The sequence below is a fragment of the Mobula birostris genome, chromosome 2 (assembly GCF_030028105.1).
Source record: "Mobula birostris isolate sMobBir1 chromosome 2, sMobBir1.hap1, whole genome shotgun sequence".
NCBI classification, from domain to species: Eukaryota; Metazoa; Chordata; class Chondrichthyes; order Myliobatiformes; family Myliobatidae; genus Mobula; species Mobula birostris.
The window spans coordinates 86,425,422-86,445,352 of record NC_092371.1 but is presented as its reverse complement, the minus strand read 5'-3'; the positions used below and the strand labels follow the sequence as shown (position 1 = coordinate 86,445,352).

General features: G+C 46.6%; 1 protein-coding gene across 4 annotated transcripts in view; it reads left to right on the top strand.

Annotated features, from left to right (window-relative positions):
• LOC140188337 (neurocalcin-delta-like) overlaps nucleotides 1-19,445 on the top strand; it is a 66,189-nt gene extending 46,744 nt beyond the window's left edge. For all 4 annotated transcript variants that reach the window (XM_072244517.1, XM_072244502.1, XM_072244510.1 and 1 more), the window contains 3 exons: nucleotides 9,765-10,156; nucleotides 15,698-15,803; nucleotides 18,237-19,445. In XM_072244517.1, coding sequence (XP_072100618.1) covers nucleotides 9,779-10,156; nucleotides 15,698-15,803; nucleotides 18,237-18,334 — 582 coding nt within the window. In that variant the 5' untranslated portion in view covers nucleotides 9,765-9,778 and the 3' untranslated portion in view covers nucleotides 18,335-19,445. The remainder of the gene's footprint in view (nucleotides 1-9,764; nucleotides 10,157-15,697; nucleotides 15,804-18,236) is intronic.
• The last annotated feature ends 486 nt before the right edge of the window (nucleotides 19,446-19,931 follow it).

The following is a 19,931-nucleotide window of genomic DNA, read 5'->3' as shown; positions in this document are numbered from 1 at the left end:
CTGGTCTCACCCAGGCCAGTGAAGAGTGTTCATCCCACCACTGAACACAGCACAATACTGGCCTTGCTGTATAGATGCTGGGAAGGTTTCTGCAATGTTAGGGATGAATTGCTCACACAGCACCCCCTCCTGCTCCCGCTCCGTACTGGGTGACTGCAGATCAGGAGCTTGGCAGTGAAGTGCAGCCAGAACGTGAGGATCATGTTCAGGTACTCAAACGGGCAGGGGTGTGGGGGGTAACCTCTCACACTTTCCATACACGTGCTACGCTGGTCTCCTCCCGGCGGCCGCGCAGTCCATAAACCAACTTAAGAATCAGTGGCACAGTACTGCCGTGTCACCCCAGGACCCCAAGGGAAAGGGGGACGACTCCCAATAACTCCACATACAATAACATTGGAAATATCTACTCTGATATTTGCATGGACTTTTACCCTTAGTTGGTGGGTTGTAAGGCACAGTCGCTGCCCAATCCCGCATCATCCTTGTTACAACCAGGGCAATGTAGGGTTTTGTCCCAAAGTACCGAGGATTCCTTGCCTTCACAGATGCCGCTCGACCTGCTGATCACTTGTTGCTCTGTCTGCTGTCATTTGTGCCTCCATTACAACCTGACGAGGTGTCTCAGCCCAAAACGTCGACTGTTCATTCCTCTCTGTTGACGCTGCCCAACCTGCCAAGTTCCTCCAGCATTTTGTGTGAGTGCTTTGCTCAAGGTTTCTAGCATCTGCAGAACCTCGCGTGTTCTCCATTACAACCAGCTGGTTTGCTTGATCACTTTTATTTACCTTTGGGATCTGTGCAGGACCTGCCTCTCTGGCCCCACCCTACTGCAGAAATACTGAAATCAGCAACGGTGAACAAAGATCAGCAAACATCTGGATGGACCAGCTACACCAGAACCTCGGCCACCTCTTCAGAGTGACAAAGACCAAACTTGTGTGATTAGCCCGAGGCCCAGGCTGCAGGTTTTACTTCCTCAGGGATCTGATGGCTTCTCAATTACAGCCCCGGGGTGGAGGAGTCCATATTCACTGGGATTAGACCAGGTCCACACTAGTTCACTTGAGGCTGAAAGACGTGATTGAAATGTTTCTACCAGTATGACACATCCCTGAGTTATGAAGCCAGACATCCCACCCTGCAAAAACTCACTTCAGGGAGGTAGCACCATCAATTTGCGGGAGACTGCCAGGAGAGGTGGGATGTCTGCAATAGAGTAGCTCCTTAGCAGCTAGCCAGCTAGTTTAAATAGCGTTAGCTATGCTAATGAACGAATGACACCTGTTAAACTCACCTCAACATGTCTTTTACAGTCTTAACCCACCATGGGCAATAGAAAAGTCACTGTTGCAAACAGTGCAGCGAGCAACACTGTCATTATTTTGACCCCTATTAGGCAGGGGTACACTTTAGTGTAGACTGGAGTGACGTACGTTTTATATATTTTTTGGAACACTCTGCCATGGCGCGCTCTCGCTCGCGCGCTCTCAAGCGCTCTCACTTGCTTTCTCGCTCGCTTGCTTGCTCTCGCGCTCTCTCGCTCGCGCACTCTCGCTTGCTTTCTCTCTCGCTGTCTCTCGTGGTCGCTCTCGCACTCTCTCTTGCTTTCTCTCGCTCGGCTCAAAAAAACAGATTTCCGTGATATTGTATATAATTTGCAGGCATCAGGGAGCCACTATTAATATGCGGGAGACTCCCGGAACTTCCGGGAGAGGTGGGATGTCTGAAGCCCCAATTTAACGGACTCTGTGAGTCCACTGGAGACGACCTGAACTGGGTCTGGAGGCCTGTCCTGGGTCTGGAGGCCTGAACTGGGTCTGGGGGCCTGTGCTGGGTCTGGGGGCCTGTGCTGGGTCTGGGGGCTTGCCTGCGTTTGTGCATGGGTGGGTGGGAGGGAGGAAAGGGGCTTGTTTTGCTGCTGTTGTGTTCTGTGTTGTTCTGCCAAGCACTGTGGACAAGTTCTGTTGGTACGGGAATGTGTGACGACACCTGCTGCCCCCAGCTCCCCAAGGTTGTGTTGGTTGTTGGTGTAAATGTTGCGTTTCACTGGACATCTTGATGTACTTGTGATAAATTAATGAATCTGGGCCCCTAGTACCGTACTAACAAGCCCCTATTATGAATTCCGAAGTCCAATGTACCCACACACATTCATTCCTACAAAGAGCAGCCCTGCAAACTCCACACAGAGAGCACCAGTGGACAGGACTAAGCACGGTTGCTGATGATGTGAGGTCACAGTGCTGAGCGTTAGGCCACTCTGCTCCCCAGTCACATTAATCAAATAATATTTCAGCGTTGTAAATGATTATGTGTCAGTGGGGAACCACAGGAGAGCTGTCCTGTGGGACTGAGCGACTGTATGGTCTGTCTCTGGATACTTCAAATGTGCCCTTGGGCTTGAGTGAGTTCTAAATATAGTGAACCCCATGTTTAGGGGTAACAGAACTTCACCATTACAAAATGCACTACCAAGAACATAGAGGTGCAGGACGATTTGCTGACTTGATGGAGGTGTACAAGATGATAAGTCATAGATCGATGAACAGCAGAGACTTTTTCCCAGAGTGCAAATGGCTGATATGAGATGTTATAATTTAAAGGTGATTGGAGGAAAACATTGGGGGTATGTCAGAGGTATCTTTTTCTGCACAGAGTGTTGCATCGGTGAAATGCCCTGCCAGGGCGGTGAGAGAGGCAGATACATCAGGGACATTTAAGAAACACTTAAGACAGGCCTATGGATGATTGCAAAATGGAGGCTAGTTAGACTGATCTGACAGTAGGTTAAAAAGTTGGCACAAAATGGACCGAAGGACCTGTAACTGTGCTGTGATGTCCATGTTCCAAAACAAAAATTTGCTCAAGGAATTTAAGTGAGAGAAAAATAAATAACCAAATAAACACATAAATGCAAAAAAACCCAATAAAATTTGTCAATTTTCATGTTACAGGAAATTGTATTGACAGTTTTCTAGGAACACAACCCTATGAGGTAGCGTATCAGTTAGTCGGCAATCACCATTCGGTGTTCAGTTCTGCCAAGGAGTTTGTACCTTCCCCGATCGGGGTTTGTACATTCTCCGATCGGGGTTTGTAAAATTTCCGATTGGCGTTTGTACGTTCTCTAGTCAGGGTTTGTACAATTACCGATCAGGGTTTGCATGATCTCTGGTCCAGTTTCAATTCTGCCGCTGTCTGCTGGGAGTTTGTACATCCTCCCTGTGAGCACGTGGGTTTCACACGCATGCTCCAACTTGAATATAGGGGGCAGTTGACGGAAATGAGCGGGGGAAAGAAAAAACTGGAAGTGTGGTGATTAGGGAGTGGTGCCAACTTGACAACCTCTCTCTGTTACTAACAAGACAGTTACAGACAATGGATCTGTATAGACATCAACTTCACCAGCTGGTAACCCTTACATAATCAATTATTTTATTTGATATCTCAGAACCACCGCCCCCCCCCCAGTTATTCCCCTCTGGGTATGGGTGTGTCCCGGTTCTTTTCTGTAATAATTCAACGGTGAGTAGGCTCTGGTAAAGGAGGGAGCAGATTGCTGCAACTACCTACATCTGCCAGTTTAGTACTTGTCTGGACAGAGTTACACACCGAGTCAATTACTTCTCTGTTTGGATCCAATGCTTTGGGAATTTAGAGCCATTGAGGACCGAAACAAATTAGGCATGTTTTGGAACTATTTAAAAGTAACTAAACTGGCCTGCATGAGAATATATGTGATGCGTTTGGTAAGTATGGAGGTGAGATGAAATCAATGGAATCATGGATTACAAAGGACTTAATGCAGGCTGCGGAAACTGGGGCAGCGGTGGCAGGTGGAGTGTGAGGGAATGCACTTTGTGAGGTCAGATTCTGGTACAGCAAGTAGATTACACAAAGATTTAAGGATTATCTTAAAGATCAGCTGTGTTTATCACATGTACATTGAAATGTATCTTTTGTATGAACAAACACAGTCCAAAGATTGTGCTGGGGGGAGGAGGCAGCCTGCAAGTGTTGCCACGTACATCTCTGGAGGGTGGGTGGAATCCGGAGCACCAGAGAAAACCCACATGGTCACAGATAGATAGAGTAGACAGCCAGAGACTTCCCCAGGTGAAAATGGCTGGTTCCATGGGGCCCAATTTTAAGTTGATTGGAGGAAAGTATAGGGGGGAAATGTCAGAGGTAGGTTTTCACACAGAGAGTGGTGAATGTGTGAAACGCCTTCCCAGGGGTGGTGGTAGAGGCAGATACATTAGGAACATTTAAGAAACATTTAGATAAGCTGTTACGTACCCTGTAACTGGGTTGCCAAACCAGCAGAAATGGATCACTCAGTTGGAGTCTGGATTACTAGAACTAAGAAAGTTTTATTAAAGAAACAGGCAACACAGTAATCGAAAGGATAATAAATGCAACAGTTCAGCAATGATAACCACACATGTGCACAGAATTAAGATAACAGCATCAATCAAGCTCTATCGTTGTCTGGGGGTAAATGACCAAATTTCAAAGCGACACAAAAGTTCAGTCCAATTTAGTTCAGTTCGCAGTAATCGTTGCCATGGCGATGGACAACGTGGGGGGAGAGAGAGAGAGAATGGGAACGACTGATCATTCAGAACGGCTTCCACTCACAGACCGGCGATATTGCTCATTAGCAGCTTTCGGGCGAGTCCTTTGTGATGTCACCTGAGGTCACCGACTGTGACCCCTCCTCCAGATGCGGTCGATCCTCTGCAGTGAAACCGGCACCCAGGCAAGGGCGGACACACACCGGGTTCCCGCTGATCGTACCGTTCCACCCTGTGCGTTTAAGGCTGATCCCCCGATCAGCCGTCCAAGAGCTTCTCACCGACTTGTGAGAGACGCACCGCTTCCAGGGTCTCGTTACCTCGGGTGTCATGTGTGTCCTGCCTTAGTGAACCTGTCCCTTTTTATCCCCCTGCTGGGGTATCGCCTGTCCATTACTTCAGACAGTTCAGGGTTCAAAGGGGGAGCCGCTCCAGACAGCTCTCTCCCCCGTTCCTTCATTACACATCTCCAGATCGCCTGTCCATCACTTCAAACAGTTCAGGGTTCAAAGGGGGAGCCGATCTTGGCAATACCCAGACTGATGGCTCCTTCATTAACACCTCCACATGCTGCTTCATGTTCCTTATCTCTCCTTCCCCCTGAGGACAGGTGGCAGACCAACTGCTGATGTCACTGATGCTAACCCAGGCCAGCAAACATCTTAATTTTATGTGTATTCTCGTCACACTTCCTCCCTTTAAGGATTTTTACCGGGATGTAAAAATTACAAACATGAATGCATTATTTGATACACACACAAATATACATCTTTATCAGCTATTTGGCTAACACAGCGAGTTTGAGGTTGTCAACACCTTGACAGACAGTCATCGCATTTTCTGTTCCTTTTACATGTGTTATTAATAATCCCTTAGACCAGGCTCCAACTCAGCAAACTTCATAGTGGCCAAAAACACTGATGAATTTCGATCAATGTAACCTCTCATTTGGTTTTGTCCCGGACCACAATAACAAGGGTCGTCCCATTCCGACTCAGTTTTCTCTCGTATGGGCTTAGTAGGAGGGGGAGGGGTAGTGACCGCAGAGTTATTGCAAAACTTCCTACAGTACCCCACCTTCTCCAAGAGCCTTCTGAGGGCCCTCTTGTCTGTTGGGGTTGGGAGGTCAGCGATAGCCTGCACTGTAGCTTGCATCGCTGCCAGCTGCCCCTGTGTCACTACAATTCCCAGGTAAGTGACCTTCGTGTGGCTGAACTCATTTTTTTCAAGGTTCACTATCAAGCTGGCTTCAGACAGCCGTATTAAATTGCCAATACACACCTCTGTGTTCGTCAGCCCTTTAGTCACTGAATTACTCATTATATATGAATGCTGCCCTATTGTAACAGACATCACCCAACGTCCCAGTTCTTTGCATCGCCTCGGGACAATCAAGCACACAGGTGCGAGTCGTTTAATTACTTCTGCTAAAGATTCGCTTTGTTCGGGGATTAAGGGAGAGACCTTATCAGTAGACCTGGCCAAAACAATAGCCTTCTCCCATCTGATCGATCCCATACTAATCATTTCAAAATGGTTTTTTCCTCTTATCAGGGGGCCCCTAGCTTCATTGATTTCCACGCTAACACCGACTAGGTTTGTTAGCATATCAAAAGCCTGTGACCGTCTCAGTTCACGTCGGTCATGATCAATAACATCCTTCCCCCTGGGCAGCCGGTAAACCTCTTTCATGATTCCACCAACTGTTTCCTCCAGCACCACAAAATGTCCACCGGGGGGTACCTTGTGGGCCAGGTTAAAAACCTCATCCTCATAACTCTTTTGCACCACCCCCCACTCCTCATCTGCGGGCACGGTACTTGGTTTCCCTTTCTTCCTTAGCACTTCCTCCTCCGCACAATAGCCTACTAGTTCCCTTGTTAAAGCTGTGTCAGAGAGAGCTGTCTCTGCCGAAACCATCAGCCCCTCGTCTCGCTCCTGCGTCTGCACAAATTCTTTCCTGGCTAATGCTATGTCTGTCCCAGCTCCCCCACTACCTCTTGTCTCACTACACTCCTTCTTTTCATTTTCTACCCTCTTCTCGTACAAGGTTGGCAGAAACGTCTCAGCTAAATTTACCACCGCAGCCCCGGGATGAACCTGTGAGTCCATGGGCGGGGCCTCACTGCTGGCAGGCTGACCTGTCAATCTCATGACTGGGAACACGATTCCCCCGGCGATGTCATTACCGAGCAAGACTTCCACGCCTTTCATCGGTAATTCGGACCTCACCCTGATTGTGACTAGTCCAGAGACCAGGTTGCTTTGTAAGTGTACCTGGTGCAAAGGGACTGACTCTGTCCCTTCCCCAACACCTTTGACCTCTACCTCCCCAGTCTGGGTCTCTGAGCTAAACTCTAATACACTATTCAGTATTAGTGACTGACACGCTCCCGTGTCTCTCCAGATCCGCACTGGAACTGGTTTTAACCCCTCCTTCACTGACACCAATCCGGCCGAGATAAACTTCTCGCGCCCTTCCTGAACTTTTTCAGACCTGTCCTTCCCTAGCGGTTCGCTTAACAGCTCGATACAGCCATTCAAAATCGCTGTTTTTCCTTTTCCCGTCTCCTTCTTTGGGGCAAAGCACCTGGACGCAAAGTGTCCGGCTTTCCCACAATTATAACAGACGACCCCAGGAGACTTCTTACCAGACTGCTCCCGGTCTACCTTATCCTTTTCACTAGTCCCCGGCTTACTTTCTGACTTTTCCGGCGGACTCTCCCCGCCGTCCTGACTACCCTTCTGGTAGCCTTTACTCGGGGCAAACTTCATTTTATGCATCAACGCATACTCATCCGCTAACTTAGCAGTTGCAGCTAACGTGGCTGCCTCTTTCTCATCGAGGTAGGGTCTCATACCCTCAGGGACACAACCTTTAAACTGCTCAATCAGGATCAGCTGCAGCAGTCTGTCATAATCCCCTTCTACCCACTTTGAGGCGCACCAACGCTCACAATATGTCTGCATCTCACGGGCAAACTCCAAATACGTGCGGTCCCACTGCTTCCTCGCATTCCGGAACCTCTGCCGATATGCCTCCGTGACCAACTCATAAATCCTGAGGATGGCCTCTTTCACCACCTCATACCTCTGGGCATCTTCCGCGGACAAAGCGGAGTAAGCTTCTTGGGCTTTCCCTTTCAGTACACTCTGAAGTAACACAGCCCACTTATCCCTCGGCCATTCCTGACTTATAGCCACTTTTTCGAAGTGGAGAAAGTACCGATCCACGTCGGTATCGTCAAATGGGGGAACCAGCCTAACCTCCTGGGTCGCCCGGAACCCTCCACCTAGGTTCGGCACGAGCCCCTGCTCGGCCCTTAACCTTAATTTCTCCAATTCGAATTCCCTTTCCCTCTGTTTCTCCTCTCTCTCCATCTGTCTGTCCCTCTCTTTCTCTTCTCTCTCCAACTGTCTGTCCCTCTCTTTCTCTTCTCTCTCCAACTGTCTGTCCCTCTCTTTCTCCTCTCTCTCCAACTGTCTGTCCCTCTCTTTCTCTTCTCTCTCCAACTGTCTTTCTCTCTCTCTCTCTCCTTCTCTTCTCGCTCCAACTGTCGTACCCGGAACTCGTGCTCGAGTCTCAGTTTTTCAAGCTGTACCTGTACCGCGTCTCCAGCAGGTTTTTCAATGGACACCACTCCCAGCTCGCCTTGGGGAAACACACCTTTAGATACATAGTGCTCTACAATAGCTCTGTGTATCTCCTCTCTCCTCATTGTCGACTTCACCTTAGCAAGATTCAACCGTTTGGCCACAGCTACCAATTCCGATTTCCTGGCATCCTCTAATGCCTCCAAGGTCGGCGCCTTTATAAATTCCTCAGCCTCCATTTCTGCTGTTTGTCTTTTCTTTCTTTCGGGAATTTTAACCCAACCAATTTACTCCGTCCCAAATTTAGCGTTCAAAATCCCGGACGAGAACCCCACTTATGTTACGTACCCCGTAACTGGGTTGCCAAACCAGCAGAAATGGATCACTCAGTTGGAGTCTGGATTACTAGAACTAAGAAAGTTTTATTAAAGAAACAAGCAACACAGTAATCGAAAGGATAATAAATGCAACAGTTCAGCAATGATAACCACACATGTGCACGGAATTAAGATAACAGCATCAATCAAGCTCTATCGTTGTCTAGGGGTAAATGACCAAATTTCAAAGTGACACAAAAGTTCAGTCCAATTTAGTTCAGTTCGCAGTAATCGTTGCCATGGCGATGGACAACGTGGGGGGAGGGAGAGAGAGAGAACGGGAACGACTGATCATTCAGACACGGCTTCCACTCACAGACCGGCGATATGGCTCACAAGCAGCTTTCGGGCGAGTCCTTGGTGATGTCACCTGAGGTCACCGACTGTGACCCCTCCTCCAGATGCGGTCGATCCTCTGCAGTGAACCCGGCGCCCAAGCGAGGGTGGACACACAGCGGATTCCCGCTGATCGTACCTTTCCACCCTGTGCGTTTAAGGCTGATCCCCCGCTCAGCCGTCCAAGAGCTTCTCACCGACTTGTGAGAGGCGCACCGCTTCCAGGGTCTCGTTACCTCGAGTGTCGTGTGTGTCCTGCCTTAGCGAACCTGTCCCTTTTTATCCCCCTGCTGGGGTATCGCCTGTCCATCACTTCAGACAGTTCAGGGTTCAAAGGGGGAGCCGCTCCAGACAGCTCTCTCTCTCCCGTCCCTTCATTACACATCTCCAGATCGCCTGTCCATCACTTCAAACAGTTCAGGGTTCAAAGGGGGAGCCGATCTTGGCAATACCCAGACTGATGGCTCCTTCATTAACACCTCCACATGCTGCTTCATGTTCCTTATCTCTCCTTCCCCCTGAGGACAGGTGGCAGACCAACTGCTGATGCCACTGATGCTAACCCAGGCCAGCAAACATCTTAATTTTATGTGTATTCTCGTCACAAAGCACATGGACAATAGAGTAAAGGAGGGTGATGTAGGAAGGAAGGATTGGATTGATCTTGGAGTGGGTTGAAAGGTTGGTACAACATTGTGGGCCGAAGGGCCTGTACTGTTTTGTGTTCACCCAGAGGAAACTTGCGCAGCTACGGGGAGAATGTGTAAACACCTTTTGGACAGCGGTGGGAATTGAACCCTGGTCACTGTGCTTTGCTCAAATGCCACCCCCATTCTTTCCTTCTCACTATTATTCTTTCTGTCTTCGTATCTGTCAGGAGACAAGACAAAGATGGGGAAACACAACAGCAAACTGCGTCCTGAGGTGCTGCAGGACTTGCGGGAGAACACAGAGTTCACAGAGAACGAGATCCAGGAATGGTACAAGGGATTTGTGAAGGATTGCCCCAGTGGCTACCTGACCATAGACGAGTTCAAGAAACTTTACGGCAACTTCTTCCCTTATGGTGATGCCTCGCGGTTTGCAGAGCACGTCTTCCGTACCTTCGATGCCAATGGGGACGGCACGATAGACTTCCGCGAGTTCATCATTGCGCTGAGCGTCACCTCCCGAGGAGGTCTGGAGCAGAAGCTGAAGTGGGCCTTTAACATGTACGACGTCGATGGGAATGGCTACATCAGCAAGGCAGAAATGCTGGAAATCGTTCAGGTATGCTTTGAATTCCCCCAAACTTGTCATCCGGAGCCTTTTTTTGCTGCGCTGCGTCCTTTCGGAATAGTTTGCGTGAATTCCCAATTTTCTCCCAGTCCAGTCTGAGGAGGAGGCAGGCCACTGCTTGCGTTGGCTGTACCTCTGAAGGGCTGGTTCCAGGTGGCAGTTAGACCACTGTGAGCCAGAGGGGTGATGAGTATCTGGTCGTTGCCTCTGCTATTGTAGATGCTGTGCTGGGAGGGGGAGGGGCAGGAGAGGAAAATCCAACATCAAATGAAATTGGGCTCTGAGGGGAAAGAGAAGAGGGATTGGGACCAATGGGTGACCCAGTCCTTAGGAACAATGGACTGGGTGGTAAATTGGCTTATTATTGGCACATGTACTGAGGCACAGTGAAAAGACTTTGTCTTGCATTCTGTCCATACTGATCATTTCATCACGTTGAGGCAGAACAAGGGACAACAATAACAGAATGCAGAATAAAGTGTTGCAGTTACAGAGAAAGTGGAGTGGAGGCGAACAATGAGGTGCAAGGCCATACTGAGGTAGATTGTGAGGTCATGTCCATTTTATCATACTAGAGGAGGGGTTGCCTAACTTTTTTATGCCATGGACCCCTACCATTAACTGAGAGGTCCATGTACCTCAGGTTGAGAACCTCTATACTAGAGGACCATTTGATTGTCTTATAACAGCGGGGTAGAAGCGGTCCCTGAGCTTGATGTTACATGTTTTCAGGCTTCTATATCTTCTGCCTAATGGGAGAGGGGAGAAGAGAGAATGTCTGGGTGCGTAGGGCTCTTTGATTACGCTGTCTAATTTACCAAGAAGCACAGACAGAGTCCATGGAGAGGAGGCTGGTTTCCGTGATGTGCTGAAGATGATATGAAGATTTTAAAAAAGGTTAAATTAGTTTCATAATTAAAATTCAGAATCGGATTTATTATCACAGACATATGTCAGAAAATCTTACATAGAAACGTAGAAAACCTACAGCACAATACAGGCCCTTTGGCCCACAAAGCTGTGCTGAACATGTACTTACTTTAGAAATTACCTAGGTTACCCATAGCCGTCTTTTTTTTAAAGCTTTTGATCTATGCCTTTGGAAAATATCCTCTGGGAGATCTGACCCATTGTTTCTTACCAGGGAAATGGCAGATGCAATGGGCCAAATGGCCTGATTCTGCTCCTGTTCCTGTTGCTTATGTTGAAATAATTGAGAATGGATTATACAGAGCACAGCACAGTAGAGACACTTTGGCCCGCAATGTTGAGTTAAGATCAGTGTAGCTCTTCCCTCCTACATTACTTACTGCTCATTACACCATTGGCACCTGGACAGCACTGAAGGTCCTCCCTCTCTCCCTGCCCTTGGACAGGTCCTTCATTGCTGTTTCTGTAACAGTTTGTTTGACCAGTCAGCGATGTTGGCCCTGAGCTGAACTCCCAAACTGGGAGGACCAGTGAATGACTCTTCATTTGGCTTCTACCCTTTGACCTGTTTGGCATGGGTGACTCTACCAAGAGCCAACATGGTTCTCTGAGTCATTGAGGCACACAGACCTCCAAACCACGACAAGGTTGTGTCCTCTTGTAGGTCCCTCCTATGGATCCTTCCATTTTTCCATCTCTGTCTACTTAAGAGTTTCTTAAATGCCCGTAATGTACCTGCCTCAACCACCAGCCCTGGCGGCATTTTTCACCACTCTGTTTAAAGAACTACCTCTGACATCCCCCTATTATCTTTAATTCCAGGCACATTGAAGTTTATTTCAATAAAATTATACTTTCAAGAAGTTCCCGGTGGAGGGTGGCTGCACACACACCACCCTAGCCCTGGTCTGTCCCTCGTTTGGGACAGCGGGAGCTCCTTGAGGAGAAGGTATGGCTCTGTGGAACTGTTCTATAAGTCCCTGGGCCTTCGCTGATTTCAATCAAGAGTATTTAAGTTTGGGCTCTCCAATCAGAGTTGCGTTTATTAGCACCGACATATGTTGTGAAATTAGTTATTTATTTGAAGATAGAGCACAGTACCAAGTCTTTCTGGCCTAACGAGCCCTCGCTGCCCAATTCCACCCGTGTGAACAATTAACCCACTGACCTGTACGGTTTTGGAATGTGGGAGGAAACGAGAGCACCCACGTGGACACGGGGAGAATGTACTAACTCCTTACAGACAGCAGCGGGAAATGAACCCGGATCATTGGTGCTGTACTGGTGGCATCCGTTAGTCTTGTGAGGCTGTGGATCTGCGCCTGGAAAGTCTCTGTGCCGTCGCGGTGAGGCGACACTGGAGTGTCCTCTCCAGGGCGCAGGCCTGGGCAAGGTTGTATGGAAGACCGGCAGTTGCCCATGCAGCAAGTCTCCCCTCTCCACGACATCAATGTTGTCCAAGGGAAGGGCAGGGGCTGATACAGCTTGGTACCAGTGTCATCGCAGGAGTTGCCAGAACGAGGTTGAAGGCAAAGTCGGACTGCCTTAGGGACTCCAGCTCCGGATTTGTCCTCAGGGTTTACTCCCGAAGCCTTTCCCATGAGTGGGTATGGCCGCAAGGCAGCTGAGGTTTGAAATCAGCATTTTCTCTCTCTTCGATGGACTGCCTTCCCAGACTGACAAGCTCCATCTACCCCGGGGTCGGCAACCTACGACCCGCGGGCCAGATCTGGCCTGTGAAGGTATTTTGACTGTCCCACGAGCAAATATTGGGATACTATGCTTATCCGGCCCAGGAGCAATTTTTCCTTATTCTGAGTCTTTCACAAGACCACACTGATGGACATGCATGGCGTCTTGTTACACCGGCCCCAGGTTCCGTTTTGTTCCAAACCAAACACTGGTATATACGAATGACGGGAAGGCAGACTACCTTGTTAATACGTATTAGATACTCTCCGTGCACGCACGGATTTTCAAATGGGATCGTTTAAATTTGTAAACAGAAACAGCGTCATTATGTTTTAACAAGAAATCCACGCTGAACATCCAGATGTCAGAAATGGAACTTAATATGTCAAAGCTAGTTGGCATCACAACTGATGGGGCACCAGCAATGGTGGGACAGAAAAAAGGCATCATCGCATTGCTGCAAGGACAAGTGGAAAACCTTGAAATCACAGAAACTGGTTAAAATTCATTGCATTATCCATCAAGAGGCATTATGGGCCAAGTCTTTGAAATTAAATGATGTTATGGACATCATTGTGAAGGCAGTGAATCTGATCCTATCTCATGGATTGAATTATCGCCAGTTTCAGCAGTTTTTGTTGGATACGGAGGCAGAATATGGGGACCTGGCTTATATCTGGAATGTACGCTGGCTTAGCCGAGGGTCAATGCTGGAAAGAGTATTTGCATTGCATGAAGAGGTGGCAATATTCCTTGAAAGCAAAAATGAGGTTGCTTCACATTTTCGTGATCCTGATTGGCTTGCAACCTTGGCATTTCTTGTGGACATTACATCTCATTTAAGTAACTTGAATTTACAACTTCAAGGAAAAAAATCAGCTGACACATGAGATGTATGGTCATATTGTGGCCTTTGAAAGAAGCTGCAGTTATGGGAATACCAGCTTCAAAAAGGAAACTGTGCACATTTTCCCACTTTTCAAAAAAGTAAAGCACAAGATCCAGGCATTTTTGTGAATATGGTCCAAGAATTGAGAAAAAAGTTTTCATCTCGTTTTGCTGATTTTTCACTTATGTGCAAATGAGTTCAAGTTGTTTGCTACTCCGTTTGATGTGGAAGTGGACACTGCATCAGAAATTTTTCAAGTGGAATTGATTGAGATGCAGTGTGACGACATATTGAGATCGAAATTTCATTCTGAAGATGTGTTAGTGCTTGACTTCTATGGAAAATATATTCATCCAAGTGGGAAGTATCCTAACTTAGTGGACCATGCAAAAAAGATGGCATCATTGTTTGGCAGCACTTATCTGTGTGAGCAATTATTTTCAAAACTGAAGCACACCAAGAACCATTTGAGAACAAGATTGGCTGATGCCCATCTGGATAATGCCTTGCTCTTGGCATCAACAAGTCTGACACCCAATATTGAGAAGCTTTCAAGCAACAAACAGCATCAAGTTTCACATTGATTTATCCACTGTTTGCATTAGAACATAAAATTGTACAGCACAGTACAGGCCCTTCAGACCACAATGTTGTGCCGACCCTCAAACCCTGCCTCCCATATAAGCCCCCACCTTAAATTCCTCCATGTACCTGTCTAGTAGTCTCCTAAACTTCACTAGTGTATCTGCCTCCACCACTGACTCAGGCAGTGCATTCCACGCACCAACCACTCCCTGAGTAAAAAACCTTCCTCTAATATCCCCCTTGAATTTCCCACCCCTTATCTTAAAGCCATGTCCTCTTGTATTGAGCAGTGGTGCCCTGGGGAAGAGGCGCTGGCTATCCACTCTATCTATTCCTCCTAATATTTTGTACACCTCTGTCATGTCTCCTCTCATCCTCCTTCTCTCCAAAGAGTAAAGCCCTAACTCCCTTAATCTCTGATCATAATGCATACTCTCTAAACCAGGCAGCATCCTGGTAAATCTCCTCTGTAGCCTTTCCAATGCTTCCACACCCTTCCTATAGTGAGGCGACCAGAACTGGACACAGTACTCCAAGTGTGGCCTAACCAGAGCATTAAAATTTACTTTTTTATTATACTTAATTTACCACCATTCAATGCATCATGTTCATACATTTTATGTTTAAAGATTCTTTGTGTCCTTTTAATAGATTCAAAAGATGCCTTGATTTAAATAAATTACAACTAAACTGAGTCCTTTGATTACTAATTGGCATCCTTGGTTAAGCACAAATGATTTTCTAGCATGTGTTATTCATTAATTTGAGGCAAAACATAACTAGATGTACTTAAATAGATAATTACTGTATTTCAAGTTTTTTATGGCATTTATCTGGCCCACCGTCTGCTCATTACTACGTGATCCGGCCCACAGAGGCAAAAAGGCTGCCGACCCTTGATCTACACAAAGCACTGGTTTTAAGGCTCCAGGACCCGCCTCCGCCCCTTCTCCTGTCAGTGGAAACAGTTCCACCGGGCTTAGGGGCTAAGCCACACGAGAAGGCCAGGAGTTGGACTTGGTTGTCAGAGGCTATTTGTGGCACATGCCATGAGGAGCACTTTTAGGTAGTGGGAGCTTGTCCCCACTACCACTCCTCGGCTTGACAATCTTGGAACCAATGGTGCTGTAATAGTGTTATGTTAAACATTACACTACCATACCTTGTTACATGGTGGCAGTACGGTGCGGGGAATAACAATTACTGTAAGTTACAAAATAAGTAAATAAATACTGCAGAAGACAGGTAATGAGATACAGTATCAGAGGATTGTATGATCAGGGATCAGGAGGGACTGATCTAAAACTCTGGCTGGAGACTCCAATGTCAGGAGTGGAACCTGTTTCTAACCAAACCCCTGTGGGTGGTTTGAATGAGAGGCTGTGCCTCACCAGTCAGATTCATATCTGTAACCCAGAGACCCTGCATACCGACAGGCAATCTACAAGATGGTGTCTTCGGTGATGAAGTTGTCAGATGATGAAGCTACGCCAGAGAAAAGAACAGAGAAGATCTTCCGACAGATGGATACCAATGCAGACGGTAAGTGCAGCCAACCTGTGGTGGCTTGTGCGGAGACTTGTGCTGAAAGAGGGCACTCGGCCCATCACCCATGTGCTAGCTCTTGGAGGGAGTCTTCCAATTACTCTCCTTAACCTGGACTGTCCATGCAGTCCCTCAGTTGTTTCTGTATACAAATATTACTCCAGTTTCTGATAGAACATAGTCCACTACAGCACAGTGCAGCCCACAATGTGGTGCCAACCTTTTTACCTACTCTAAGATCAAGCTAACTCTTCCTTCCCACATAGTGCTCCATTTTTCTATCATCCTTCTATCCAAGAGTCTCTTAAATGGTCCCTAATGTATCTGCCTCTACCACCGCCTCTGGCAGCACAGTCCACACCTCTACCTATGACAACTCCCTATCTTTTCCTCCAAACATCTAAAGTCAGATAAACCAGGAAATGATTGATTGGTGGACTAAACTCACTTAACCAAATGTATTTTCAGAAAGATTTGCATGAATACAAAAAGCTAGACCGCAGGTATGCAGTAAAGAGGATGGACAGTCTTTTATCCAGGACATGGGGGTATAGGACTAAAGGGAGCATAGGTTTAAGGTGATGGGATGAAATTTAAAAATGCCAGTGGCAGGCTTTTCCAAGACTCTAGATTCAGATTTATTTATTGCATACACATCAGAACATACAGTGAAATGTGTCATTTGTGTTAACAACCAACACTCCCAAGGAGCCCACTAGTGACATTCTGGTACCAACATTGCCTGCCACCATGTTCAGCAGAACAACAGAGTCAACAACCCTTTGCTTCCCCGCACCCACACAGACAGACCTCAAACCCTGCACAGGCCACCTGCAGGCCTCCAGCCTCCCAGTCCCTGGCCCAGACTCGCAGACATCGGGCCTCTTTCCTGAGAACCGCGAAAGCTCAGATTATGGGTTTCTTCACAGTGAGATCAATAGATTGTAGAAATCTATCAGAATCGAGGGAAGTGGGATTGGGCAGGAAAGTGAAGTTGAGATGTAGGGTCGGTCATGACCTGATTAAAAAGATAGGCAGGTTCACAAGGTAAGCAGAAACACAAGAAATAAGTGTAGACCCCTCCACCATTCAGAAAGATCATAGCTGACCCCCCTTGACACCCTCATGAAAATCATATTCAGGTCACAATTTCTTATGCTCTGATGTACTTATGTGATCTTTCTACACTCCTACACCCTCTATCTATTACCCCTGTCACTGCACTGTAAACACTTTAAACCACTTTATGTCATGCTGTTTACTCTTTAAATACACACTGGTATTTATGTGTTTATGCATATTTTGTTCCATGTCTGTACTTTAATTTCTAACTTTATTTTTTATTCTTTATCATTGTTGAGTGTTGCTGATTTTCATTGCATGTCGCACCAACGCACCACGGCAAATTCCTAATATGTACGTTCAGTGGCCACTTTATTAGGTACAGGAGTGGAACCTGGTACAGTCTACTGCTGTTGTCAAAGTTTGATGTGTTGTGCATGCAGAGATGCTCTTCTGCTCATCACTGTTGTAACACATGGTTATTTGAGTTACTGTCACCTTCCTGTCAGCTTGAACCATTCTCCTCTGACCTCTCTCATTAACAAGGCATTTTCACCCATGGAACTAGATGTTTTTTTGTTTTTCACACTCTCTCTGTAAACTCTGGGGACAGTTGTGAGTGAAAATCCCAGGAGATCAGCAGTTTCTGAGATACTCAAACCTCCTCATAAGATATAGGAGCAGAATCAGGCACCCATCTACCTGTCTGGCACCAACAAATATTCCACAGTCAAAGTCACTCAGATCACCCCAACTGGCACCAACAATTATTCCACGGTCAAAGTCACTCAGAGCACCCCATCTGGCACCAACAATCATTCCACAGTCAAAGTCACTCAGATCACCTCATCTGGCACCAACAATCATTCCACAGTCAAAGTCACTCAGATCACCCCATCTGGCACCAACAATTATTCCAGTTAAAGTCAGTCAGATCACCCCATCTGGCACCAACAATTATTTCACAGTCAAAGTCACTCAGATCACCCCATCTGGCAGCAACAATTATTCCAGTTAAAGTCACTCAGATCACCCCCATCTGGCACCAACAATTATTCCACAGCCAAAGTCACTCAGATCACCCCATCTGGCACCAACAATCATTCCACAGTCAAAGTCATTTAGAAAACATTTCTTCCCATTCTGATGTTTGGTCTGAACAACAACTGAACCTCTTGACCCTGTCTGCATGCTTTTATGTATAGAGTTGCTGCCATATGATTGGCTGATTAGATATTTGCATTAACGAGTAGGTGTACAGGTGTCCCTAATAAAGTAGCCACTGGGTGTAGACTGATGAATAAAGTTGATCCTTTATTCTTTCTCTGTTCCTGAAGATTCTTACTTGTCCTCTATTGGTTTTACCAGGAAGGCTCTCTCTGGAAGAGTTCATTAACGGTGCGAAGAAAGATCCATCTATCGTCCGCCTCTTGCAGTGTGACCCCAGCACGGCGGGCCAGTTCTGAAGGATTGTCCAGGGGGCAAATGCTGTTCCTCTGCACCATTTCTTTCTGTGCCAGCCCACAGCGGGCTGGTGTGAGAGACTAAGACCAGTCAAACGAAAGCCTGGTTAAAACTGAGCAACTTTCAACCTTCCAATGAAGATAACTGCATGCAACAGATCTGCATCTTATAGAATATGATGATACACAAGTCAATGTGCCAAGATAAGGGGACCCTGCTGTCCAGCTGAGCGAAAACGCCTCATCTTTACTTGTGCCCCTTTCCGTTGTGGATATAGCTTTTAGTAGATAGTAGTGTTTTTTTTTAATTTTAAATTAATAGCTCAGAGTTTCAGTTTATACTTGACATAAGGAAGAGTGAAGAGCAAAAATTGATGGATTAATATTTATACTCATGCGCCTGGCACAGACAAGATTTTACCCATTTCTATTCCTTCTGGATGCAAGTATCAACCGTCCTCTTCCACTCACCCTCTCCAAGTTCAGCAAACCCATTAACTGTGAATTTCAGTGATTCGATGAAAAAAGTTTTCAAGGCATTTGAAGACCTGTTAAATTGATTATATTCTTATTACTACCCATTGTGCCACTGGCATTTAGGGAAGCACTGAAGGCCCTTTATCTCTGTCTGTCCATACTGTCACACACAGATGCAGAAGGATTCTTCATTGCTGTTTCCATAACAATTTTTTTTTAACCAGTCAGGGTTGTTAGCCCTGAGTTGAACCTCTGAACCTGGAGGACCGGTGGACTACTCTTAGTCTGACCTCTACCCTTTGACCTGTTTGGCATGGGTGACCCTACCAAGAACCAAAGCATAAAGCCCTGACTCCAGTCAACATAGCTCTCCAGGTCATTGAGAAGCAAGCCTCCAAACCGTGTGGCAAGGCTGTGGTCCTCTTGAAGGTATTAAATCAATAGTGAGGAATTATTTCCCCTGGAGTAGGGAGCAAAAGTAAAGCCAGGCCTTTTAACAATGAAGAAACTCTTCTATGCAAAGTGTGAGGGGAAATTTGCAACTCTCCTACAAACAGCAGTAAATGCCATGTGAAATTGTTAGATTTTAAATTTTAGGTAAGTTAACTGGATGTATTAAAGGATGTAGAAAAAGGCAGTTTTGATTATATTAGATTTATTTATTACATGTACATCGAAACATACAGCGAAATGTGTCATTTGGATTAACAATTTAGGATGGGCTGAGGACAGCCAGTAAGAGTTGCCACACATTCCAGAGCCAACATAACGTATCCAACATGTTCAGCAGAACAACACGCAGCCAACATACAACAAAACAATAGCCAATCACATTTACTCACATGCGCACACACAGAGTCACAGATTAGTCCTGGTCACATCAAGTTATAGAACAACATAGAAGGGTTGAATAGCCTGCAATCTCCTGTCTCGCTTCCTCCTCCCCAGTCAATCCATGTGATTACAGATGATGTTTGGAAAACCAAGAGAAACATGATGCAGCCTCCATTATATCCCTTCCTTGTCCTATACTACATGTAGGAACATAGATCATTGAATATTACAGCACAGTCCAGGCCCTTCAGTCCACAAGGTTGTGCTGAGCTTCTACCCTACTCTAAAA